This window comes from Oculina patagonica, chromosome 6 (genome assembly GCF_052425735.1).
Source record: "Oculina patagonica isolate OP01 chromosome 6, crgOcupat, whole genome shotgun sequence".
NCBI classification, from domain to species: domain Eukaryota; kingdom Metazoa; phylum Cnidaria; class Anthozoa; order Scleractinia; family Oculinidae; genus Oculina; species Oculina patagonica.
The window spans coordinates 28,751,679-28,777,571 of NC_135763.1; the positions used below are offsets into that span (position 1 = coordinate 28,751,679).

Genomic DNA, 25,893 nt, shown 5'->3' on the forward strand with positions numbered 1-25,893 from the left:
GAGTTTTTAAACTATTTAACACAGGTTCAGTCTGCAAACTCTATCCAGGGCAACAGGTTGGTGTAAGAGAGTTTGCTTGGAATGTACCTCTTAAAGATGATTGTGATGCAGGTGACTTTCTTCCTGATTTCCCCCCTTCATATTCTGGTTCAAGATAAACTATGTGAGGCTCACTGACAAACTTCCAGCCATTATGCACTGAAACCTGTTCAATTACGCAAACAAAAAACAGCATAAATTATGGAGAACTATATTAAAACGAAAAAAAAAATTAAACTAAATTAAACCAACCTTAAGTCTCCTCTCTACAATTGAGATCTGAAGCCCATCATCAGGAATGATATTGTTCTAATAAAAGAAAAGGATTTAAAAAGCAAAGTATTAATAAAATGACAGCTTACGCAATGTACATGCAAAATTGACAACATTTATTTACGGTAATTTTATTGTTTTGATAATACCTTATGAAGCCTGTCATGGTTGAGTATTTGTCGCAATTCATCCTCAAACTCCTCAACTGATGGATACAGCATAATACTCAACTGTGAATAGAAATGTGTACAGTAGAATGACGTTAAGTAACATTTCATTAACAAACATGACTGCAAAATTGAAAATATTTGTCCAAAGATTGCCTTGTACACTGTATGTACAATTCAAAATAGCTAGACAAGTATGTAGTGGTTTTGGAGTTGGAGCCTGAAAAACGTTCAGGTCCCAACAGGGTTTAAAAATAAAAACCCATGGCATGTGCGATATTGCTGCAGATGCTTTTACTACTTAGCAACAGTATGTATAAACCCACCAAGAACTGGTCAAAATTTGCAATTTGACTGTGTTATTTACCCATTAAGTGATAAATATGTATAAAAAATCATCACAAAATATGTATTATTAATTTTGTGTTCACTGCAGTGGAAAAAAAGATTACGGAGGATGAAATTTTTGTGGTTAATAGAAATATTATTTGATATATTTGTCTTCCAAGGAAAAACCTGTCATATAACGAAAATATTACAAAACAGTATGGGCTACAAAAAAGCAAAATAAGACAAAATAAAGGATGTCAATTGCTACCTTGTTTATAAAACTTGGAGTTGTCTTGGCTAACCTGGGTTTCTTTAAAATGTCAACTATTCCAGAGCCTAGTGGAGTAATAATTAACAAAAGAGTTCAGGACATGGTTGAAACACTCACTACCACAATTAAATAATATTTTAACATCACCTTTTGCAATTGTGTTTAACATTTTTCATTGGAAGGGCTCGAGACTTACTTTTTTGCTTGCTAGCCTATTGGCTAGTGACAGCTTTGATTTCACTAGCCAAAACCAATTCTCTACCAGCCAGAATTCTCAAGCTAACTAAGGTTTGCATGCATGGGCAGAGGCACTTTTCTGTCTTCACTGGCTCTGTTATCATTATCTTTAGGGTTAATGTTAGGTTTTTGGTAATTTCGACTTGCCCATAGGCTTTCATCATTTTATATATGACGACAGTGTATTTGTGAGTTCTGTTCTTTAGGATTCGATTTTGAAGTATGGTTTTCTTCGAATCAAATTTATGAAACTTTAACTTGTCATTTTGGATAGTGAAAGCTCAGAACCTACTAGCTAAAACTGCATTTCTACTAGCCTGTGGCTAGTTGGCTACCGTTAATCTCGAGTCCTTATTGGAATAATAAAATGTTGAATTACCATCAGGCTGTGGTTCCAATATTCCTGGCACAAAGTCATCTCCACTCATGACGGCATTTTCAGGAATGAGATGAAACACCTTCTCCAGCGGCGGATGGATTTGAAGAACAAAACTCAAGCTACATACCTCTATTGGAAGCAAACTGGGTGATTCTATTTAATAGACAAGAAAAACAAGCCACACAAAATCTAAATCAAAACTGTTATTAGATTTTATGTGCACCCATATTTTAATATTAAGCATCCTCTTCATTAAATTGCCTCCCAGTCAATATTCCAACGAGAACCACTATTCTAGAGAATGTTTTCCCTCTTAATATAATCTATTGTCAGGAAGTTAGTTTTTTTTTAAATACCTGCTCTCTTTTAAGCCAACCCTCCCCCCTCACCCTCCCCTCCCCCCCAGATGGCAGATTGCAACAATGTTTTACACTTTTACACTTTTAAAGGTATTAATTTATGTTGTGGTTCAATTTTATTGTTGGATCAAATTTTACTTTCCTTTGCTTTAACTCATTATCATATTGGAATTGATGTTCTTTTTTGTAATTGCAATAAAAAAATAAAAATAAAAAAAATAAAAAATATATATGTTGCAGTTAATTTTTGATCTCAGTTAATTTTTTATTTTAACTGGTTAGTTTTTTTCTAACTAGTTTTTTTTTTTATTCTAGGTTAATAATTATTAGAGACCTTACGGAAAGACAACTGGAACGGCGACGCCAACGTGAACTTGGCCTTGAAGAGCACTGAGCATGCGTACAACCATCAATCACATTTATATGACGTTCTGGGTTGCCGGGCCCGACGCCAAACTCATGCTTTTGCCGTCGTCGGAGAACGCGAAGCTTTAGCGTGAAAGATTTCGCACAAAATGGCCAGGTAATAAGCCTATACTTCTAAAATGAATCACTTTCTTGTAACAACTAACAGTAAGGTTTGTCTAAATTGTGTTTCCGTGTTTACGTTTAATGTAATAATTCAATTTCCACTGTTTCTTAAAACATAGCTCTGAGAAGTCACCCATGAAGTGGACAGCAGACCACGACAGTGTCTTTGTAAGAGAAATAATTGCATTCACACCATGGATAAAAAAACACGGGTCAGCTGAAAGAGGGGAAATTTGGGGAAGAATTGCCGACTCTCTCAACTCGTTTGAATCACCACAATTCCGAGTAACACAACGTTCTGTGCGCGACCATTACACGCTGTTGGAAAGAAAACATAAAAAGAAAGTCCAAGAAGAAGAACGAGCGAGTGGAATATGCCCAGAAGAATCCCAACTCGACAGAGCTCTTGAGGATATTATCAGTCAGTTTAAAGAGGCTGACGTGGAACATGATCGCATTTCTGGAGAGAAAAAAGCAAAGCAAGAGGCCGAGGTAAGCAAGGCTGAAGAAATGCGCAAGATGGCTTTGGAGACGTTTAAAGAAACACAGAAGAGAAAGGAAAGCGGCGATGAGCAGACTACCCCGCGAAAGAAGAAAAGAGCAAGTGGCTCAGATGCCATCGGTTTTTTGAAAGAAAAAACGGAAATGGAAGTAAAGTTGAAAGCAGAAGAAATGGAGTTAAAGCGAAAAGAATTTGAAAGCAGAAAGCAAGAGCAGAAGGAGAAAGAAGTGCAAATGATGCAAATGCAGCAAATGCAGCAACAACAGCTCCAACTCCTACTAAAACAACAGGAGCAACAGTCAGCGATGATGATGGCTCTAATGGAAAAGTTCTTAAATAAGCCGTAATTAAGTAAACTGGATGTAAACTTTGGTTGTTGGTAAACTTGCTTAGAACTGTTTAAGCAAATGAACTTCATATATTCATTTCATTGCTTAAAACTGTTTTTTACCATTCATCCACATCATTTGTAAGGCTTTGACTTTCAACGGTTTTAGAGTTTGAACTAAGTTCATAGTCACGCTTAAATTATTATCGTTTTTTGATATATTCCTGAGTAAGTTTCACAAATATTTATTGAAATGTAAAAAAATTCCAAGCTCAAGCAAAAGTTTGAGCATGATTTATTGCGGTAGACACATAATGTTTAACTGTTGTTTACACAACGAATTTATTTCAATGCTTGGCAGGAGATAGTATTGTCAGTTACTTTTTTTCTTGTCAAAGACACATATTGTTAGAAAAGTTGAAGTGACAGATTGTTACCAGTATTTATGTTGCTGAGGTGGTTGCATACAATACAGGTGTGTTTTGGCTTGTTTTGAATAAAATTAAAAGTACTGATAATCTGACTCTGTGTAAATGGAAAATTGTCTAAAGGAAAATAATGACATAAAATACAAGAACCACTGCCTAGCTCAGCATGACCAGGCATTATAGGTTAAAAAAAATAGAGGGGTATGTGTGTGTGTGTGTGTGTGTGTGTGTGTGTGTGTGTGTGTGTGTGTGTGTGTGTGTGCAGGAAGGAGGGGTTTAGGGAAGGGGGGGGGGCAAAGTGTGTTGGGAGTGGTAATTAATTATTTTGGCAGAGTGAATCCCCTTTACTGATTTCCAAATAAAGACCTGTTTCAATTTTTTAGGTGGGATAAATTTTTATGTAATAGGGGTTTTTAAAAATGAATAAATTTGAGCCTACATTAATAGGTTCTTATATGCAGGTTTTTTACTCTACTACAAATTTTGAGCACTTAGTAAAAAAAACCGAAGTGACTTTTTGTTGCCTTTTATTTTCCACTCAGGATCACATCAATCCTGACATACAGACTGCATGCCACTTATTTGATTTCTTCCTCTTTTTAAAGATGAAGAAATCAAATAAAGTTAAAAGCATTTACCTAGACTAACCAACTTTGCCTAGCAACTGAAAAAAAAGCATTGTTTTAAATAAGCATATGCTTATAAATCCTTTTTTAGGAACATATGAAATAAAGCGTAAATTGATTGGCTTGAGTTGCTGGGGGGATAGGTGCCCATAAATATGAGCAGTCTCTTCAAATTATAGGTTGTCACCTACATAAAAGCATTTCAAAGCTTCTTTTTTTAGTTTTTGAAACTAAATGTGAATTACAACAAATAACATACATTTGAATTGTGGGTGAGAGATTCAAGTGAAGAACAACAATCAGTTATTTATTCAACTTCAAAGAAAGCCCCAAAAAATTCAGGCTTCAACCCAATTTGAACTCATTATCCCTGCGATACCAGTGCAGCATTCTACAAAGAAAGCTATGAAGCCAACTGAGAGCTTGTTATTTTGTGAGTTAAAATATAGCCACAGAGGATGAATAAATGAATGAGAAATATCATATATTTATATATCATATATTTGAACTGTAAGTTGACAATTTCAATTTTTTGACACATGGCTTTTGTTTCTGCTAAATAACAATCTTAATGGCAAAAACTTAACACTGGGACATAGTTAATTTATACATCAAAATATCCCATTTAATGAATTTTATCTCATTCAAATATTATTCTATCATACTGTAACAAAGAATATGATAACAGCCTCCTGCTGAGTCAAGGAAACTGCACATTCAAAACTAAAACAACTTATCAGTAATTATTCACAGCCAGGCAGGGGGATGGAGTGCAGTTGACCTTAAGATACCATTAGGACCTTTCACCTTTATACTTATTGCTCATTACACTGCCTCCCTTACCCTAATTAAAAAATTCTGGCTGTGGTCCTGTAAAACACTGGGCATAAAAAGCCCTTCCATAATCCTTAATAATGTGAACCTTTCAGCAAAAATCTGAAAACTACTGTTTTTTTGTTAGCACAAAGTGCACAGTGCTTTAAAAAATCTCATCAAGTATACATGTAACAAGAAAGCTTCGACTAAACTTTTCACTTTTGACAAAGTAAGTTTTTCCTTAATGTGTTGTTACAGAAAAATATCCATACCCCTCCCACAGAAGGTTTTTGGTTTGAATCCCCCACCCCTCGAGAAATTCCAGTTATGCCTTATACTTTCCTTTACATTTTAAAATTTTGGCCTTTAAACCCCCATCCCCACCCCCTCAGAATTTCTAATGATCCTGCATGGGGTGGACATGGACATTTTTTGAATCTACACAATGCCACATGTGAGTTTTATGGTTTTTTTTTTTGGTTAAGTTTCCACTATCAGACAAAAGTTCAAACATTAACCAACATACACAAAATTCGGACATAAGGTTTCCGTCTACTGGCTAAATAAAATACTCCTCTAGAGTAGGTGGATCAACATTGAAGTACTCCGATGTTGTTGATCCATATAAGCATGAATGTGCATTCTGAATTAGGGCACAAGAAAGGTACATCTTACCAACAGCACTTAAACCTATTTTTAAATTCTTTTTAAAATCCAAGAATTTAAAATAGTTCACTATGTCTCCGAAGAGCCACTCAACCGATACCCTTACTTGACTCATTGATTCATTCCATGCCAATTGATCAGGTGTAAGTCTTGCACCTTTAAAAGGAGCTTGTAACTGTGGTCGTAGTGGGTAAGCTGGATCCCCATAGACACACAAAATGTCCCCATTGGGATTAAAAGAGTGTTGTTGCAACTGTGTTAACAGCCCAGACATCATGAGCATAGAACTGTCATGTCTTTTACCTTCAACAGGTCCATATAAGTTGGCAATTAGCCCGTTGGGTGCTGCAACTGACTGGAACTTAATGGAATGAACTTTTTTGTGGCCGTTATATAAAACACGTTGATTTTTTCCTGGCCTGGAAACGGCCCTGACTGTCCCATCTACAAAACCCCAGCAATTGCGAAGACCAGCACCTTTTTCATGTATTGCATTGGTAAACAACTCCAAATTTGCACGAGAAAGCCATGGTTGGTTTAAAGTTGAAAGTAGGTAATTCCATCTTGAATGAATGAAGTTCATTACCTCGTTTGTTGCCATACACAGCTGTGGTATCGGCCTAGCAAATAAAGGCACCATATCAGCATAACGACATGGATATGCAAAGCGCTTTAGGAACATACAAAATGCCTCCACTTTGTCAACTATCACACCATTATAGCACTTAAATTGTTCGGGTAGTTCCAAGACTTCTGTTAAATTGTAAATGTCATTTCTGTAAAATCTGAAGTGGGTCTGGCATTCATCATCACAAAGTTCATCAAGATCAAAGTCATCGAAGCTCCAGTAAGGTAGCTGAGGATTCTTTGGTCGGTTCAAATCATACAGAAGCACAAATTCAATATCATCCAAAGGCTTACAATCATAAGCTAACACAAGAACATCTCTAATGTTGGGCATTTTAGTTGAGCCGATACCGTAAAGTCGAGAACGACAACCGCAAGCTCTCTCCCCAGTCCTTCGGCGTCGGCGTCGCCGTCCCAGTTGTCTTTCCGTAAGGTCGTTATTAGAAAAAGTAGAACACCTCCCCTCCCTTGATATCTTATACCACCCCCCCCATCCTTACTAACCCTCCCCTACTATCTGCTCTTATCCCCCTCCCCTAAGTACTATCATTTATTTATTTTTCTTTTTTACTAACCTGCACTAGATTTGAACTCTCAACCTCTGGATTTGCTGTCCAACCCCTTATCCACTGTGCCACGTAGGAAACGTTGGGTGAACCACTATTTTTTAAAATATATGATACCCTAACCCTAACCACATTATTTAACTAGTTAAAAAAAATAAACTTGTTAGAAAAAACTAACTAGTTAAAATAAAAAATTAACTGAGATCAAAAATTAACTGCAACATATATATATATATATATATATATATATGGGTTATTGACCAAGCTTGTTCGGTCAAGATGGCAGGATATTGGCCTCGTTCTTTTTTTGCGTGTTTATGGACCGAGACGAAGTCGAGGTCCATAAACACGCAAAAAAAGAACGAGGCCAATATCCTGCCATCTTGACCGAACAAGCTTGGTCAATAAAGGATTTATTATATGACTTTTTTCGAGCACTGAAAAGGAAGCCAGTTGCATGCACAATCAATGGCGCGCGCTAAAATCATTTCATTGGTTTAAAAGTTTAATGAGTGACTGTCAAATTCTTGAATGAATCGAGACGAAGAAACACGATGCGACAACATCGAAATTTAGTTCTTTTTAACCAGCAAAAGGATATCGAAATTGCTTAAATTTTCGAATCAACGTTGACTTTGAAGCCTTGAAACAAGAATGTCCATTCCATCTGGCCACCAGCTTTTGAGTATTGGATGTTTTGCAGAGTATTTGCTCGCTTCTGGCGCTTTTATAGTTGTGCAAACCTGCCGCGACACGAGCTGAAATTGTGAATTGTTGAAAGCGTTTGGGACTTTCCACTTCACAGGAAAAGCTTGAACTTTTCTACATCATTAATTTAAATGTTCGACCCACCCATTATTCGACGTGAGCGTTTATAGAGGCTTCGGTGAAAAGATGTTAAGCTTGCAGTGCCTGGTGCGCCGTGCCGTCCGCTTTATGCAGTTTTGAAGATGTTACACAAGTTTGCCGAGTACTTCTTCAGGTATGCAACTGTCCTCAGTCTCTCCCTTTTCCGCCAAACAAAACTGATATCATGTCTTGAAGTCGCTTTGCGAATTAATTTTTGTATTAGCCGGTTTTTGCGGCAAATAAAATTCACGAAACTCGTTAACATTTTGTAGTTTAATTTGTTTGCTTTCATTCGCTTTAAAACCTATTTCTTTGTTATCGGACTTCCTTTCGCTAGAAACAGACAGAAAATCTTTGTGTTGTTTCGGAAAATAGCTTCATAGCGAAAAAATTACAACGAAAAGCTTTTTCAAGTAGCGTCGGAAAAAAGTTTTTCGCTTGCGGGAGCACAGCGGGCGATCCCGAGCGGTCAAGATGGCTCCATCTTGACCGCTCGGGTAGCCAATCAGAGCACGAATTTCGCTTCATCTTGACCGCTCACGGAGCTAGTCATATAATAAATTACCATACTCAAAAACGAAAGAAAATAAAATTTAAACCAAAGATAAGATTGAACCACAACATTCATCTGCCGCATTAATTATAATTGTAGTTCTTGTGAAGAAATTATTCAACATGACACGAGCCCCCGACGGGAATAGAACCCATGGCCTCCCAGATACCGGTTGGGCGCTCTAAGCAACTGAGCTACGAGAGACTCGCTGTGAGTTTTTTTGTTAAAATGACTTGTGTTTCCAAACAGGACTAAAACATTTAAAAGGTTAACTACTTTATTTCTTCTGTATATACCCTAACTGATCAATATACATGTATGATTAGAAATGAGCCCCCCCCCCCCTCCAACCCATAAGAACTTAAATAAAAATATATTATATTACAATACTGTATAAGGCTCATTTTTCTGTTTATGCTATTTAGCTTCAACAATGCACAGCACATTAATTTACAAACCTTCAATTGTTTCAGAAAGACAGAGCAGAGCAGCAGGTGAGCCATGGTACAAAGGATTGCTAATAATAAAAACAACATTAAATTAATATAAATTCTTATTAAATAAATAAATGTGCTGCTCTAAAGAGTTTGAACCTGGTGATTTTTTGTGTCCTTTGCCAGGCCAAGACACAAGTTGAGAAATTAGAAAAATATTTGATTAGTAACCTTTGTAAGTAATAATTAGAGCAGTTTTAAATTGAGTGTCGTAAAACGTGCGCGAGCGAGTCAGGATTGGTTTTGGTTTTACTTTTGATTTTCTGAAAAGTGGCGAGAGAGTTTTAAACCAATCACTAAGCGTAGTCATGCAAAACCAAAGCAAACACAAATTACTTTCGACACTCAAGTGAAAACCGCTCTATAAATTAATAAATACTCTAGGGTGTGTCTCTCTCCAAGTGTATAAAGTGGCAATGGCACATAGCTTACATGTAGCAACTCTGATTACTCAAAATGTGTGGTTCCAGAAAATGTCCATACTCCCCCACAGAATGGATTGGAAATTCCTGGGGGTGGGGTGTTTCAGAGGGGTGGGGGGATTTATGAAAAATCCCTTCAGTGGGGGAGGTATGGATCATTTATGAAACTACACAATGTATTAAAGACAACAATGATATGGCTATGCAGTATAACATACCTTTTTGGTGCAGGTTCTCGTGTAGTTGTTTCATATAATTCAGAGACTCTGTCGAAAATTCTTATTAGAGTCCAGCCACATCCAATACTCTGACCATTCACTGTTATTAACAAAAATTTAAATAAATGTAAAGTGGAATGGTGACTTGGATAAAGTGAAAATAAATGAAGAAGCGTTCTCAAGTCGAATACTCGGAAAAAGATTTTCCGAGTTCCCCCAACGGGAGTCGAACCCATGACCTTCCAGCATACCGGTTGGACGCTCTAACCACTGAGCTATGGGAGACTCGTGGTGAGTGAGGTCATATACTGGGTTCTTATGTGAGACACATGTCCTGCCAACTGCAGGCTCAATATGTCGAAATTCACATTTATCATTTCGACATATTGAGCCTTGCAGTTAGCAGGACATGTGTCACACATAAGAACTCAGTATATGACCTCACTCACCACGAGTCTCCCATAGCTCAGTGGTTAGAGCGTCCAACCGATATTCTGGAAATCTTTTTTCCTAGTATTCGACTTGAGAACGCTTCTTCATATATTTAAAAATTTAAATAATTAATTAGTACAATAAATCTTAACTTAAATAATCAGTCTACCAATCACACATGGGTTCACACATGTGTTTCCTTGCATTTGCGTTTGTGTCACACGTGTGAGACAGATTTAACGCAAGTGCCAGCGCAAGCAAGTTAAAAGTGACTTGTCCGCCATTTATTGGGTAAAAAGACTTCAAGTGCTACTGTGATCAAATTTTCACCTCTTGATATTTTAGTCGTTTTATGGAGATTTTAACGAAAGATTCAAAGTGGCGTTTTCTGTTTTCAAATATCTATATTAGTTCCGGAGATATTCAAGCTTAAAAAAATCGCAAAATATGCAAATTAGGAGACTGATGACGTCATCTACTCAACCCAATTTTATGTTAAGTACAAAAATTGAATTATCTCAGTCATTTTTTTTGCAGAGACCAATGAAACTCGGCAGACTAATAGTTCTACAGAAAACACACTTTCAGTTGGAATAAAATTACGTTACCATGGCAACCCACTCTTTTCCAGTCCCCTGCAATTTATTTTTAATATTTTATTTTTTTTAGTTCGGAAAAATGTAACCCAGCCAAGACGACTGCCAAATTCTTTCATATGCTTACCAAATCACCCATGTAAAGCATTATTGGCAAATATCAAAAAAGAATGCTAGAATCTGCCAGAAAAGCTTTTAGCATCCAGGGGATCTGGAACCTAGTATGTCACCATGGTAACCAAATTGTTAATTTCAAATTGTGAAACACAACTCTCAGAAGGTTACTGCAAAAAATCAGAGACTTCTTATGTTTCCTGTAATTGCGTTGTACATCTGAACGTCGCTTTGCTTTGCGTCACATGCGTGAACAAGGCTTAAATGTAGATGTACCGTATTTACTCGAATAAGCACCGCATTTGGGGTTAAAAAGTTAATAAGCGCCGCAGTCCCAATGCGGTGCCTATTTTAAGAATTTTGTTTAACTTACAACGGCCATACAAAGCAACTCTAAAACAAGCTTGAACATTTCTTTGCATCAAAAGCGATGTTTTACAGTTATGAGTGATTGTTTCATCGCTCTCCCATTAGTTTTTCTATTCAACACTCTTACAATACATAGTTCTGTAAATGTTGTGAAGGCCGCAAACCTTGCCACGACAGCTAGCGCCACTTCTGTCTCAGCAAGAGACAAATACTGACAATCAAAAGACGCTCTTTTCAATAACTGTAAAAGATAAGATTCTTTGTGGCATCCAAATTTTAAATAAGTGCCGCCCTCAAACAAGCGCCGCCCTCGAATAAGCACCGCACTTAAGGCGCGAAAAATCAAAGCAAATCTTTTATTACAAACTGAGTGACTTCCTTACCTTCCCCTATAACTTCAACTACCCCAACACATGTGATGTCATGCAAGGACGAGTAGAAATAAACAGCCTGTTTTTAATGGAAAAAAAAAACAGTTATCGCCATATTTCTCTATACACAGTAGCATATAACTGTATTTTAAATGAATTAACTGCATTTTGTTTTAAATTTTATTTCCATGCACAGATCATCTCTGATCAAGATATTCCAAAAGATTCAATCTTGAGTAAAGCAGAGTCAAGACACAAGACAATAAGCATACATTTAATACAGAATACAATTACATGTATTACAAAGAAAGATCAGGCTAGAGAGAAAAGCCATGCGACAAGGAACGACACATTGGCTATTCAAATTAAAGAAGCATGAACTGTAACAAGGAAAAAGTAAAATGAATGAAGAAAATTATTCGGAAAATAAGATTTCTGAGTTTCCACTGGGGACTTCAGGCATTTCTTTCCTGTCATGGTAATTTGACTTGACAACGCTTCTTTGTTTATTTTAGAAGAAAACATTGTCCAACTACTGCCGGAATTAGCTTGGCACACCAGGCTCAAAATCAAATATAGTTTTCTTACATACCTCGTCACAAACAACCTTGTGTCTGCCATTTTCTTTTCCACTGCTGGGAAAATATGGCCCTAGCCACGTGCTTCCAAAAAAGCATTTATTAGCAGCATCATACAGTGTTAATCGCAATTGGAATTCTACATCCTGGGAGTTGGCATCCTATGAAAATACATGGTAATCAAACGTTTACAACTTCATCATCAAATAAATAATCATGGTTGCCACAGACATCAGTTTTTAAAATTCTTTGACTTTTCCCTGACAAAAATTTATATTTCCCTGACCAAATAAATACAAAACATCAGACAATAGCAGCAGCCTCCAGTCTTAAAAAAAACATAACTGAGATTACATTGACCTGAACTTTTCCTTCCAGCTTGAGTGCGTTAAATTAGCGGTGTTATAACTTCAAGTTTCCCTGACATTTCTTCCAAACATCGATTTTCTCTTACTCAAAATAAAATTCCCGGAAGTTCAATAATTTTATTTCCCTGACCATTTCCTCATTTGTGGCAGCCCAATGGACACCAGCTAAACATTTTAAAGAGCACCACTCGCATAGCTGGCAATATCCCTATATCACAACTATAAGTCTTGATGACTCTCATTCTCATTTAGCCAAGGAGTTGTAGGTTTGATGGTTTTAAAGACAACTTCTTTAGCACCTTTGGTTCAGTTATTTGTATTGATCCCCACCCTACCCCACTACAGCTGATTACCCCACCCCACTATAGCAGATAGTTCGCTCATTTATTGCAAGTGATTAAGTTATAAGTTTGTTGTTGGTTAAAAAATTTCAGACCAGTTTGATTTGCATTTTCTGGTGTCTTGTATTCATAATCATCATATAAAGCAAATGCAAACAAAATCAAACTAGTTATAAATTTTCAAACCAATAACAAAATACATCATGATGTTGAATGAAATGATGCTGATGACCATTTTCTTAAAAACTTAGCACAATCATCCATGCATCAACTTTAATTTTATATACCAAGTAGACAAAATGGGGCATACATGTAAATAACTTACTGACCAAAAAAATTAAATAAGCTTCTTTAGCTATGGCTAGGACAACCAACTTACAAATGCTTGCGGTAAAGGGACTCCGATCACAGACTTGAATAAAAGACGGAATGGAGCGTTAGGCTTTGTTTGCGATGCTGACTTCCTCCTGCTTGGGTGGACTGGAATAAGACGATTATTTTCGAAGAATTCTGGCCAATTTTCCTCATGGTCCTCGTCCGCCATAACAAACCATGGCGCCAATTTGAAATTCACACTCTGCGACCTCGCTTGCAAATGAACCGCGTGGAAACCGGAAAAAATGTGGAGACTGGGATCCAGTTGTTTCATCCAAAAATGGTGAGATTTTCCTAATATGGTGAATCAGCCCGCGAGAGTTGGGTGTCTTCTCATCTTGGAGAAAATGGCGGACTGAGAGCAAGCGAAGTTTCCGAAAGATTTGCTGAATTTTTCACGTTGTTTCTCGCCAAAACCCGTTGAAAGTTTGCCCTCCTGTTCCTGGAAAGATAAGTTTTGTTTCTGAGGATTTGTCTTTTGCAGCTAGACCGTTTTATTCAAGATGATAGGCGGTTTCTTCATTTACAATCACAAAGGAGAGGTGTTAATTTCACGAGTTTACCGTGATGATATTGGGTAAGCTGTACCAGTTTTGTAACTTTGATTTAACAAAATCTGATCCTTACCCATTGGCTGCCGTAGTATAGTTTAATCTTGTTCAGTTAGAAGTTCAAGAAGCTTGCTCTCCGCAAATAATGAAATCGTTCTGTACTGTACATTTTTGTTGTGAACTTTCTATCACTTGCCCGGCACTTGAAAGCTTCGCTCCTGCTAGCTAGTTGAGCGGGGGTTTACCTTGTCGTGAAATTCTTTGAGATGTTTTAAACGCCATCTGGGCAAGATTCAGTATATAGCACCATACTTAACCTTATAAAAAAAAGTTTCCTTCAATCCTACCAACACTCAAACATCAGTTTAGAATAGAACGAAACTTTACAAAATGCAACCATTAAGCCAGTGACTGGACGAGTTCATACACCTGCTGGGAATTTGACTGCCATTGAAAATCAAGCAAATTTGATCACTGCCTATTGCATGAACACTAAGAGAATTTTTCCCCATTTGCCACCTAGTTTGGTTGCCAAGTTTAGACTTATTAAAGATCAGTGTGATTTTGATAGCACTTCAGAGGCCTTCCAAGGGGGTCTATGATGTCGCTCATTTCCAACCCACCTGTCGCCTATTTCGTGAGGGAAACGTTGACGCTGTCGCAAATATACACCCTTTCAGTGCTAGTTTCTGTCGGCTGTCGGTGCTCTGGAACAAGATTGTCCCTACATTTTTAACTATTTTGGAGCGATGCCGCTGGTCGCCAAAACCCCTTGGAAGGCCTCACTTCATACTGATCAGATCTCTGGTAAACTTCACAGTTGCAGGGGTTGCAACAACATTTTTTACAAGCAGCTTCAGCTAATAGAATAGGCAGCTGTGACCATAAGCTGTAAGGCCCCTTTTTCATAGGGGGTGTGGAGGCACGTTCTCTCATAAAAATTTGACATCTAAAAGCTTGGAAATACAATTTCCAGCATTCTGGGCATCAAAAACATTGGTGGTCATAATCATTTTTATTGACCACAGAACAGGATTTTTGGACAAGGAATTAATTTTTTTAGATGCATGTTTTATAAATGAAATCCAACCGACAGGCCCAGCTGAAAGAGGCCCTAGAGCTGGCAATAAACCGCCGGTAACCAGCTTCTATTGAAACCCCTGCCAGTTGCAGTAGTAGGTACACTTGGCAGAAAATTGCTGTGAGGAATGTAAAAAGTCATAAGCATGGGGTAATGTATAGTCAGTGTTAATTTCCACTGTGGAGTTTAAATGCCTGTCAGAAACTTCATCAAGCAGTGGTGTGATTTGTTCATTTGGGGGACAAAGTACTGGTTTATTTTTGGAGTAGTAGTTGGTTATTCTTAACAAGAAATTGGTTCTGCCATAAATTATTCACCGCTTTTGTCAACCTAATGTATTTTTGTTGCGTTCATCTTCAGCCGAAATGCAGTGGATGCTTTTCGTGTGAATGTCATTCATGCAAGAGGCCAAGTGCGGTCACCAGTCACAAACATTGCTAGAACAAGCTTCTTCCACATACGGCAAGGAAATGTTTGGCTGGCTGCTGTTACCAGGCAGAATGTTAATGCCGCCATGGTCTTTGAGTTCCTCAATCGCACAGTGGAGATTATGATTTCTTACTTTGGAAAAGTCACTGAAGAAGGAATCAAGAACAACTTTGTCCTCATTTACGAGCTCCTTGATGGTTAGTTTGATGTTTATACATTAGAATCTGAAGTGGTAACAATTTCACTTCAAAATGAGTACAGTTATTTTGTCAATGAGATCATGGCTTGAAAAAAAGTCCTGTCTGATTGTCCGAGGAAAGTAGATTTTTCTGCTGGCAAGTAACTTTTCTTGCCCACTTACCCAATGAGCAAAGGTTCAGGCAAGCCATCTGTTGACTAAATCATAAAGTTAGCTAAGACAAGCACGTAACTACCCCAGAGAAGCCACACGTGAGAGCTGCATGTTCAAAAGGCACGCTACAATGCTAGAATGAAGAACTCTCTAAATTATGGTAATTTTATTTTGCTTTGTATCTATAGCAGGGCTGCAAATAATTTTTTTCACTTGAAAGGACACATGTCCTACTAAGACGCCATCTTGGTCGGACAAAACAAAATTGTGGTCAGACAGATATTTATTGATCGGACATCATGTCCAACCACACTTGTGATTTTGTCAGACATTAGCAAATTTTGGTCGGCCAATGTCTGATGACCAACTGTTATTTGCAGCCATGTAAAGTGGTGATCTCAACTTTACAACCTCGTTGCAGTCCATTGACCACAACAGTTGACCTTGTTTATGAGATATTTACTTTTTCTCCTTTTTTGTGGAATACAGAGATTGCTGATTATGGCTACCCCCAGAAGACTGATACTGCCATTTTGAAAACATTTATCACTCAGCAAGGAATCAAGACACAGGTAATACAATTTTGTTTTCCTTTAAAAAACAAACTAACTAAGCTTCCAGGGCTCGAGACTAACGGTAGCCAACTAGCCAAAGGCTAGTAAAAATGCAGTTTTGGCTAGTAGGTTTTGGCCTTTCACTAGCCCAAATGGCTAGTGAAAAAATCAGGCATTAGTGGCAAGACACCGCATTTATTAAAATCGTCTCTCAGAGAATAACTTACTTGTAAGTAAACTGTTGAAATTATAGAATGTGAACCTTTAAGCAAAATTCTTGTTGACAAAAACGCATGTACATGTACAATTTTTATAGTGAAGAGCAAAGCCCAATTTTTTAAGGAATAAAACGTGAAGATTTAAGGAACATTTTACGGTTAAAGGTTTAAACATTATTGGACATTGTTTTCACCTCCCCCCCCCCCCCCCCCTTTAAAAGAAGAACTATGCTTAAAAATTGTAGCTGGTAGAAAATCAGTTTTGGCTAGTGAAATCAAAGCTTTCACCACCCACATGGCTAGTTAGCAAAAAAGTTAGTCTCGAGTCCTGGCTTCTTTTCAAGGATGGCAGTATGTTGATGATGACAACTATGCAGGAAGGACCAAACATTGGTATGACTGTCCTTACTACGGTTGCTGAGACACTGGACTGTCCAATGCGTTTAGTGCTGTGTTTCTTTTGTTCTGTTTTCTAAAAATCTTGATGTTCCCCTAGGCTTCTTTATTCTCAGGAAAACAAACCTCAATAGACCAGTCATTACATGGTTTGCATAAATATGTTGTGGTTCAATTTTACATTCTTGGCAGCATGCAAAGAATGTAATGTAATGAAAGATCGAGCAGACATGGACTACTAAACCTTGTCTGCCCCCGATTCAAACGGGAGTCAGAAGGCGGAAGGTCTTTCACAGTATCGACTACACGCCTCTGGAATACTATACCCAGCATCATAAGGAACAAGCCTAGTTTAGTAAGTTTTAAGAAGGCTACGTTTGAATTTTTAAAAGATACATACAAACATTTAGATCATTTTACTTTTTAGTTACCGTAAACACCCGCGGATAAGCCGCACCCGCAGATAAGCCGCACCCTGAGTTTAACAACTCAAATGTTGGAAAAAAAGTTTTTTGAAAGTAAATCAAAGAAAATCCAAAGTCGAGTCAAAAATCCAAAGTTGAGTCTTTAGGAAGTCTTCTTCATCGAACGTAAACTCAATGAACATTGAAACAGAAAAACTTCAGTCTTCCCACAATTTGAGCACTTTAATATAATGAAAACCAACTTTGACATATGGTTGATCTTTTTCTGGTATATGTTGACAGGTATTTCTTCATTCAACGCAGTTTTTCCGTAGATTTTTGTGTCACAACAACAAGAACTTGCGTTTGCCGAACGTTCGTAGCTTAGTAACCAGGCATTTGATCGGACGCGAAATATGGGACTAGGGCGGCCGACTAGGGCGAGAACGTAAAGCAAAACAAGATGGCGATGGAGGCGTTCGGGTTTCGTGGCTATCATATCGACAAATTAAAGAGATTTGGGAGCCATCTATTGGATATAAACTCGTTGCATGAAGAGAGTTTCGTAATCAGTTCGACAAATTTTCTATCAAAGTGCAAAATGAGAAAGAAACAATTGGCCATCTTACTCGTGAATACTCGTGGTATTTTCTCGCTCGTAAAGTATCAAATATTACTGTTAAAGTTATAGGCCATTGTCGACACTGCAAACAGTATAGGAGCTGTCAAACTTGCAAAAGCAATGACCGGTACTCTCTTGTAGTTTTATGTTTTATTAATTTACATAATTTTCCATAAATTAGCATCAGTTCACGAAAATTTACGGCACATTTTCTGAATGTTCCCGCAGATAAGCCGCACCCCCGCTTTCGAGCGAAAATTTTTGGAAAAAAGGTGCGGCTTATCTGCGGGTTTTTACGATATTTCTTTTATATCAATTTCGTCATTTTAGAGTAATTTTTACCTAGTTTTTATATTATAGTGTATTTTTAACTAAATTTTGTAATTTTAGATTGTTAGATTTCTAGCATTATTTTTAGTTCTTGATTGTATTTTATATTAGAGGGCCACTGGTTTGTCAGTTTTTTACTGTTATGCGTTTACCCTCTATAAATAAAGTTGATTATTATTATTATTATTATTATTATTATTATTATTATTATTATTATTATTATTATTATTATTATTATTATTATTATTATTATTACTATTATTATTATACAAAGAAGTTAGTGTCTTTTTGTGTGGGGCTAGTGGATTTTGCAGTCGGGCTAGTAGTAGGCTCAATCATCAGTGGGCTCAAGCATTACAAGCATCGTACTTATGAGAATTTTTGGGCTAGTAAATGTGACTTTCGAGCTAGTACCTCCTGGCTACAGCTTGCCAAAAGGGCAAGCTGGAAATTTCAATTTCCTTGCATCCTGCTTGGTACAATTTGGTATGTTCCTTAGTTCAGTGTATGTAATATATGATAATGAATATAGAACAAAGGATAGTACCAGATTGTACCAAGGGTAAATAGAACCATAACATAATAATGCCACAATGTATGATATATTCTTAGATTGTCATGGCTTGATTTGTTTAATTAGGCTAATTCTCTGACTGAATTTTTAGAAGGGCTAAGTTTGAAGCATACACTTAACATTTCTGTTCAACTTAAGTTGACATGTCTGTTGTGGAAAGTGTGTGTAATAAATTCTTTGTTTGTTTGTTGATTAGTTGATTTATTTGTTTGTTTTAGACTCGAGAAGAGCAAGCACAGATCACTAGCCAAGTGACAGGACAGATTGGTTGGAGAAGAGAAGGAATCAAGTACAGGAGAAATGAACTGTTTCTTGATGTACTGGAGTCTGTTAACCTGCTCATGTCACCACAAGGTTTCTCAACATACAAATTCTCCTCACTAAACTTCATACATTTGTTATAGTATCAGTTTGGGGAATTTATGACAATTTCTGTATGCTGCTTGTGGATGGCAGTAAATGATGACAACTTTGCTAAAGGACCACACGTTGGAATGAATGCCTTTACTACGGTTGCTGATATACTCTGCCATGAACTTGAAGCAGCTTATCTGTTCAAGGTTTTAGTGCTTACCATAAAATGTAAAATTTCAACATTCTCTAGAAGAGTATGGGAGGGGCAGTGGCATAATGGTTAGCACGCTCGCCTCTGAGTCGAATGGCCCGGGTTCAAGGGCTGGTTGGGGTGCTGCGTTGTGTTCTTGGGCAAGACACTTTACTCTCACAGTGCCTCTCTCCACCCAGTTGTATAAATGGGTACTGGCTGGGGGTTAACCCTGCGATGAACTAGCATCCCATCCAGGGGGGATTAGCAATACTCCTAGTCGCTTAATGCTACGGAAACCGGGATAAGCTCCGGCCTGTATGGGCCACTAGGCTCGAAGCAGACTTAACATTTACCTAGAAGAGTATGCCCTCAGGTATCTCCCAGAGGGTTTCAAAATGTTTCAAAGTAGGCATCAGCAGCTGGAAGAGTAGGGGGCTGTGACTTGTTTGTCGCAAGCTGATTGCTATGACCAGACTACATGTAACTGGACGTAACATATTATCAAATAGCCGTCAGAACTCCTGCAGTCACCAGCTTGTTTTGAAAACCCTGATCTTCCTTGATGAGCTCTGACAGTTAAATCTACCCATTTGATGAAACATTTGTGTATACCACAAGTTTTTGCAAAGATTTGTAACACATTGCTCCAAAATAAAGTTTGGTAGAGGCTTGTCGTAATACGTTTTTAAAATTATAGAAGGAACGGGGCAATTTGTTCGATTGAGTTCTAATGCATAGATGGCTGTTTGTTTTCAAGGTCAAGTTCTAAGTGCCCATGTATCAGGTCGGGTTGTGATGAAGAGTTTCCTGTCTGGAATGCCAGAATGTAAATTTGGTATGAATGACAAACTGGTGGTTGAGAAACAGAAAAGTGGAACTTCAGATCCGTCTCTTGACCCACAAAAGAAGTTAGTATTGTTAAACTACAGTTATTGCAGGAATTTTTGTCACTGAAAAAAAGATAATTACACAGTAACAGATATTTGCCCTTATTAGAACTGTTACTGTCATTTGCACAGGGAACTGTAAAGACAAGGTCAGCATTCTCGTAATACTTTTCTTTGTTTTTTCTTTCAGAAATACAACAAGCAAGTCAGGAATTGCAATTGATGACTGCACATTCCACCAGGTTCGTAAATTGTCACATATTTTATGCTCTTGTAACTTTTTGCTTTAACTTTTGTGAAATGAACTGTAAATGGTAAAGAGAAGCCATGTGTCTTGTATTGATCTTCTCAATTCTTTGTTTGCATGTGTAATTCCTTGTTGGTAAGGATGGACCGATTCTCAAAACTTTTCTTATCTGTTTGCAGTGTGTGAAGCTCAGTAAATTTGAGACGGAGCGTGCAATTAGTTTTATACCACCTGATGGAGAGTTTGAGCTTATGAGGTAAGGGCATTTAATTCCACTGAATATCAAATCTTTTCCAAATGTTGTGCAAGAATCATGTGAAGAGTAAAGAGTCCTGCTCCATTCTCGTCCTCGCAGGCCACAATCACTTCAATCTGCACCAAGAATTACAACCTCTGGTTGGTTACAATTTTTTGAGCATGTGCAAGTGCTCAACTCATCTGATTGTCAGTTAGTGTGATTTGGGTAGAATTAACCCTGGGTCTGTGCAAAAAGACCGCCAGTCTACGATTCACAGTCTTTGGAGCTAGAAGGCCATCAGTCATGAATTATGGTGTTGACTATAAGGATTGTAGCCTCTTAGGATGAGAATGGTCTTGCCCAAGAACAAAATACCATGACCCTGGCTAGACTTTAACTATCAACTGCTAGATCTCAAGTCAGACACAAACCATTCACTACACTACCAAAGAGGTCCTACTAACTTTTGTTTTGCATTTTTTCCATCAGGTACCGCACTACAAAAGACATTAGTCTTCCATTTAGAGTTATTCCGTTGGTGAGGGAAGTAGGAAGGTCACGGATGGAAGTAAAAGTAGTAATCAAGTCTAACTTCAAACAGTCAATATTGGGTCAGAAAATAGAGGTAAGAATATCACAGTCCAGAAAACGAGTTAACAAGGCCATTATTAAATAGATTAAGTTAATTTTAAATGCGAGGCTCCCTGGTTATTTACTTTGCCCTTAATTTTGTAAATCCGAATTTACTGACTGGCACTTGAGCCCGCGATCCAATGCAAACCATTACTTGGCCAGCGGTAAACTTCAAAAAAACCATTTGACCTCTATGAGTTCTAAATCTGAGCCTGCAATATGGTCATGTGAAACTGGTGAGGGGATACCTTGTTTTGACAGCTGTCATTGACCATAACATGGATGTCGAATATCAAAGATGTAAGGTGAAATTAACCTAACCTTAACCTATTTCGGGAGTATGGCCGCCATGTTGGGGCGACGTATGTACGTCGCTCACCCGTGAACCATGGAAACCATGAAAAACCAAAAGCATGGCTCTGTTAATTTTCTATGGGTATGGGGCTCTGCTCTGCAGCCCTTTTAAGCTGCTGGGAGCTTTGCTTTTATGCAAACCTTAACATGACCAGTTGGCCATGTATTTTCTCCTTGGGTCCACAGATTAGGCCAGATGGAACTTTTTTTGTTTGTTTGTTCACACGGTAAGATCCCGCTATTTGATTGACAGGTGAAGATTCCCACCCCACCCACAACAGCGGGTGTTCAAGTTGTATGTATGAAGGGAAAAGCAAAGTACAAGGCCAGTGAAAATGCAATCCTGTGGAAGTAAGTGAACACTCATCCATATCAACCCTCCAAGTTAAGACCATTTTAGTCGCCATGGCGACTGAATTGGAACCAGAGTCGCCAGCCTGGTGACTAAAATTGAGAAAAAGGATTGAAAGCGTGAGCTTAATTGAGCGACTAAGAATTAATTTTTCACTGGCGACCAAACCTGAGCAGTCAGTGGCCAAATGGCCACTAAGGAAAAAAATAGACTTGGAGGGTTGCATATCCAATGTTATTGTAACATTGTCATATGCTGTTGCTGTTTTTCTGACATCTTGAATTTGTGCATGTATGTAGTTTGACTTTTACCATGGTCTCCTGCTAAACTGTATCAGTTCTATTAATATTACCGGTAGGTAGTATTATTGCCCCGCTCTTGGTTTTTCACTGTGGGAGGCGCGGTGGACTAATGGTTAGCGCGCTCGCCTCCGAGTCGAATGGCCCGGGTTCGCGGCCTGGCCGGGCCGCTGCGTTGTGTTCTTGGGCAAGACACTTTACTCTCATAGTGCCTCTCTCCACCCAGGTGTACAAATGGGTACCGGCAAATTTACTGCTGGGGGGTAACCCTGCGATGGACTAGCATCCCATCCAGGGGGGAGTAGCAATACTCCTATTCGCTTAATGCTACGGAAACTGGGATAAGCTCCGGCCTGTATGGGCCACTAGGCTCGAAGCAGACTTTACTACTTGGTTTTTCACAGTACCACTTCTGTGTCAAAATGGTAGAAAGTAATCAAACAGGTCGAGTTCAAATAGCCAATGGGAACTGTGCTTCAAAATTGAAAAAAATAAACACAAATTTGCAGAGCAAAATTGAATTTTTGAAACATGGCTGCAAGTTTGCAAGTTGCTCAGTCAAATTGCCAGTCAATACTGGAACATTGTGTTGGGAATGCTTAAATGTGCCATAAAGAATAAGCGTTTTGACTTTAACTTCCTGCAAGTTTGTTTTCATGGTATCAGTGTGACAACATTTATTACTACTGGACTCTGTTCCTGAAGATGTTTGTGCCTCTTTGTTACAGGATAAAAAGAATGGGCGGTATGAAAGAGTCTCAGATCAGTGCCGAGATCGACCTAATGGCAACTAAAGAGAACAAGAAATGGGCCAGGCCTCCCATATCACTCAACTTTGAGGTAATGTCAGTCAATGGCAACAGTTATATGACTTATAGGGAGTTATGGCTTCCATACTAACATAAAGCAGATTGCAGCAGGTCAGGAAAGGTCAAAGGAAAATATTTTTTAAGGTCAAGAAATTTAGTACCTGTTCAGGGAAATTCTAAATTTCTCAAAAAAAATCTAATCTGAAAACGTCGTTATTGTCATCAATGACCAACTTTTGGAGGCAAAAGAACTGATTTTCCTATATAACTACTCAAAATGCCTGATGAGTTTAAGAGGTGAAAACTGAAATTTGTTTTAAATATGCTTATGTTCAATCTCGTCCCGTGACTCTAACTGTGAAGTGTATTGAGCTTTGGGAAATGCGCTATACAAGTACTATTACATTACGTTAAAAAAAAGGAATTCAACATAAATAAAACAACATTGTTTAAAACGTAGTTTTACCAAGTTTCACATTGCAAAGTTTAAAAGTGCTTCATCACTACCGTACCTGCATATACCGGTAAAAATCTGTAATAACTCGCAGCAAAAAGCGTGTGTGCACAGCTCTTAAGGCCCATTTACACAGGCGATTTTTGTTGTGCTGAAGTTGCATGAAGTCGAAACGATATCACGGCTATAAAATCGCCATGAAATCACCGCAAGTTTGCACGCATGAAAAACTAGCGGCGATAAAATCGCCACGATATCGCAGGAGTTTCGAACATGTTCGAAACTTTATGCAACTTCGGCGCGACAAGAATTGCCTGTGTAAACGGGCCTTTACAAGTTGTTGTTTTTTGTTTTTAGGTTCCATTTGCATGTTCTGGATTGAAGGTTCGTTACCTGAAGGTGTTTGAGCCTAAACTGAACTACAGTGACCATGATACCATCAAATGGGTACGCTACATATCAAGATCGGGACTGTACGAGACGAGATGCTGAAGCTTCATTAATCTAATTATATAATTCCATTCATATGCTATCCATTTTGATACAGTCGAAACCTCTCCTTTCAGACACCTCCTAATTAGGGACTTTCAAGGTTCGTACAGGTTATGATAAACCTGGAAAGGCATGGAATTTTAGAATTTCATTTTCCAGGCCAAGAAAGTCGTAGAATTTAAACGTAGGTCATGGAAAGTCATGGAAAATGGTATTGATTGTACAAAATAAATTAGTTACACTGCAGGCAGGTTATCTTTTTGTGAAGAAGAGGGTAAAAATGTACCTCAAATCAAGACCATTTTTTTAAAAAATTTCCAAGAAAAATGGTATACTCTAGGACATAAAAAACATTGAAAAGGTCATAAAAGGCATGGAATTTCTAAAGAGTACGAACCCTGACTGTTCACTTGGTCCAAAAGAAACAAGGTTTCATATAAACTCTACCTGAAACCTCCATAATATGGTTGCCCTTGTCCCTTTGGTGCCTGTATTAGAGCGGAGTTTTGACTGTAACGTTTTGCCCTGACAATGTTAAAGGGACCGTGTCGCGGCTGATTAAAGTTTATTTTTTTTAGTTTTGCCAAATACTCGCTATGAATCCTACTGTTTGCAAAGGAATTACTTCTATGTATCTAAATGACAAAGCCATAGCTTCATCGTATCCAACTTTGTCTCCCGGGCGATAAAATTTAAAGTTACAAGCAAACGAGATTAACTTTGAAAACTGTTCCGCCGGACCATTTTTCAAAAACCCATATCGCAATCCGTTTCAATCTTCGTCATTTCTGGCCATCCGTACCTTCTTTTGTATTTACTGTGCTATCGAAATGTCCCTTCACTGTTTTAGGAGGTTATTTTTATATTTCACTAAACTTGGTCATTTTCCCATGCCTTAATTTGGCTAAAATTCGTGACACAGCCCCTTTAAGCTTTAAGGGCCAGCTTCCCAATTTAAGTGATTTTGCAACGAACAAGCTTATGTTCAGCGGATGTTGTGTTGTGGCTTGTTGTGTAAACATCATGACATGTGTAAATTAGGTGGACCAAAGTGGCCCTGCATTCTGTGATCACTTCTAATTACAGTCGAACGTCTTGTAAGAAGACAAAAAATGTCCGCTAAGGATAACTTTCTGCTTATGCGAGGTTAAAAAATGTGGTGTTCATATGTGGCTGGGACCATGACTAAGTGTCCACTTAGGAAAGGTGTCTGCTTATGTGAGATTAAAACTGTAGTATTTGTTTGTGGGATATTTTCTGATTTTTATTGAGAAAACCTGCCCTCTTCATCCCAGTATTCGGTAAAACACAGCGTTAACTATTCAATTTTAATAAAAAAAAAGATCAGTTACTAAGTATATATCGTGTACCCGTCGTTATGTCTCGCTGCGGCTAAATTCGCGCCAAAAGTATTCTTTATGTAAACGCTTATTGAATGGAATATAAATTGTAATTCAATGTATGTAGATACTAATAGGAGATTAAATGAGTTCCTAATAAAGAAATGGTTTCTTTTAAATCGTCTTTGTTGACATCATTAATACGTGGGAAAAGAGTCAAAACCTACACCATACCGTCCTCACGTTTGAAATAAGATTTCCACTTAAGAACAACAACAAAACCTTTATTAGTGTCGTAATTTCAACACAAGTTTTGTCGTTCATTTCACTTAGTCTGTGTTGCTATTTCAACGCCCTTGCTAGGAACAGAAACACTACTGGAAAAAACGACAAAACCACCGAACTGATGTTCAAATGTATCACTGCATGACTCTTAAGGACGTTCGCGCGAAAATCTTCCAACATTGCAATTTTTCTTAAAATTTCACCAGAGCTAGTTTATTAG

The 25,893-nt window shown here is 37.9% G+C and overlaps 4 protein-coding genes across 4 annotated transcripts in view; 2 read left to right on the top strand and 2 right to left on the bottom strand.

The window, feature by feature from the left end:
* The window catches only part of LOC144658389 (nephrocystin-4-like), a 49,219-nt gene extending 35,720 nt beyond the window's left edge, over positions 1 to 13,499 (bottom strand). The window contains exons 1-10 of the mRNA XM_078518809.1: positions 13,230 to 13,499; positions 12,156 to 12,302; positions 11,576 to 11,642; positions 9,682 to 9,781; positions 9,006 to 9,064; positions 1,697 to 1,849; positions 1,078 to 1,145; positions 462 to 542; positions 292 to 348; positions 88 to 205 (exon numbers count right to left, since the gene is read on the bottom strand). Of these exons, the coding sequence (XP_078374935.1) occupies positions 88 to 205; positions 292 to 348; positions 462 to 542; positions 1,078 to 1,145; positions 1,697 to 1,849; positions 9,006 to 9,064; positions 9,682 to 9,781; positions 11,576 to 11,642; positions 12,156 to 12,302; positions 13,230 to 13,499 (1,120 nt within the window). The remainder of the gene's footprint in view (positions 1 to 87; positions 206 to 291; positions 349 to 461; positions 543 to 1,077; positions 1,146 to 1,696; positions 1,850 to 9,005; positions 9,065 to 9,681; positions 9,782 to 11,575; positions 11,643 to 12,155; positions 12,303 to 13,229) is intronic.
* Positions 2,432 to 4,062, top strand: LOC144658329 (uncharacterized). The gene is made up of 2 exons (XM_078518751.1): positions 2,432 to 2,578; positions 2,706 to 4,062. Exons 1-2 carry the CDS (start codon positions 2,571 to 2,573, stop codon positions 3,433 to 3,435), a joined length of 738 nt encoding a protein of 245 aa, XP_078374877.1. The 5' UTR covers positions 2,432 to 2,570; the 3' UTR covers positions 3,436 to 4,062.
* Positions 5,158 to 6,951, bottom strand: LOC144658234 (uncharacterized). The gene has a single exon (XM_078518627.1). The coding sequence runs from the start codon at positions 6,911 to 6,913 to the stop codon at positions 5,846 to 5,848; it is 1,068 nt and encodes a 355-aa protein (XP_078374753.1). The 5' UTR covers positions 6,914 to 6,951; the 3' UTR covers positions 5,158 to 5,845.
* A 70-nt stretch (positions 13,500 to 13,569) lies between the features above and the next one.
* Positions 13,570 to 25,567, top strand: LOC144658197 (AP-2 complex subunit mu-like). The gene is made up of 11 exons (XM_078518567.1): positions 13,570 to 13,802; positions 15,218 to 15,483; positions 16,128 to 16,210; positions 18,955 to 19,090; positions 20,041 to 20,191; positions 20,361 to 20,412; positions 20,597 to 20,673; positions 21,145 to 21,280; positions 21,896 to 21,993; positions 23,022 to 23,133; positions 23,914 to 25,567. Exons 1-11 carry the CDS (start codon positions 13,729 to 13,731, stop codon positions 24,046 to 24,048), a joined length of 1,320 nt encoding a protein of 439 aa, XP_078374693.1. The 5' UTR covers positions 13,570 to 13,728; the 3' UTR covers positions 24,049 to 25,567.
* Positions 25,568 to 25,893: the final 326 nt, after the last annotated feature.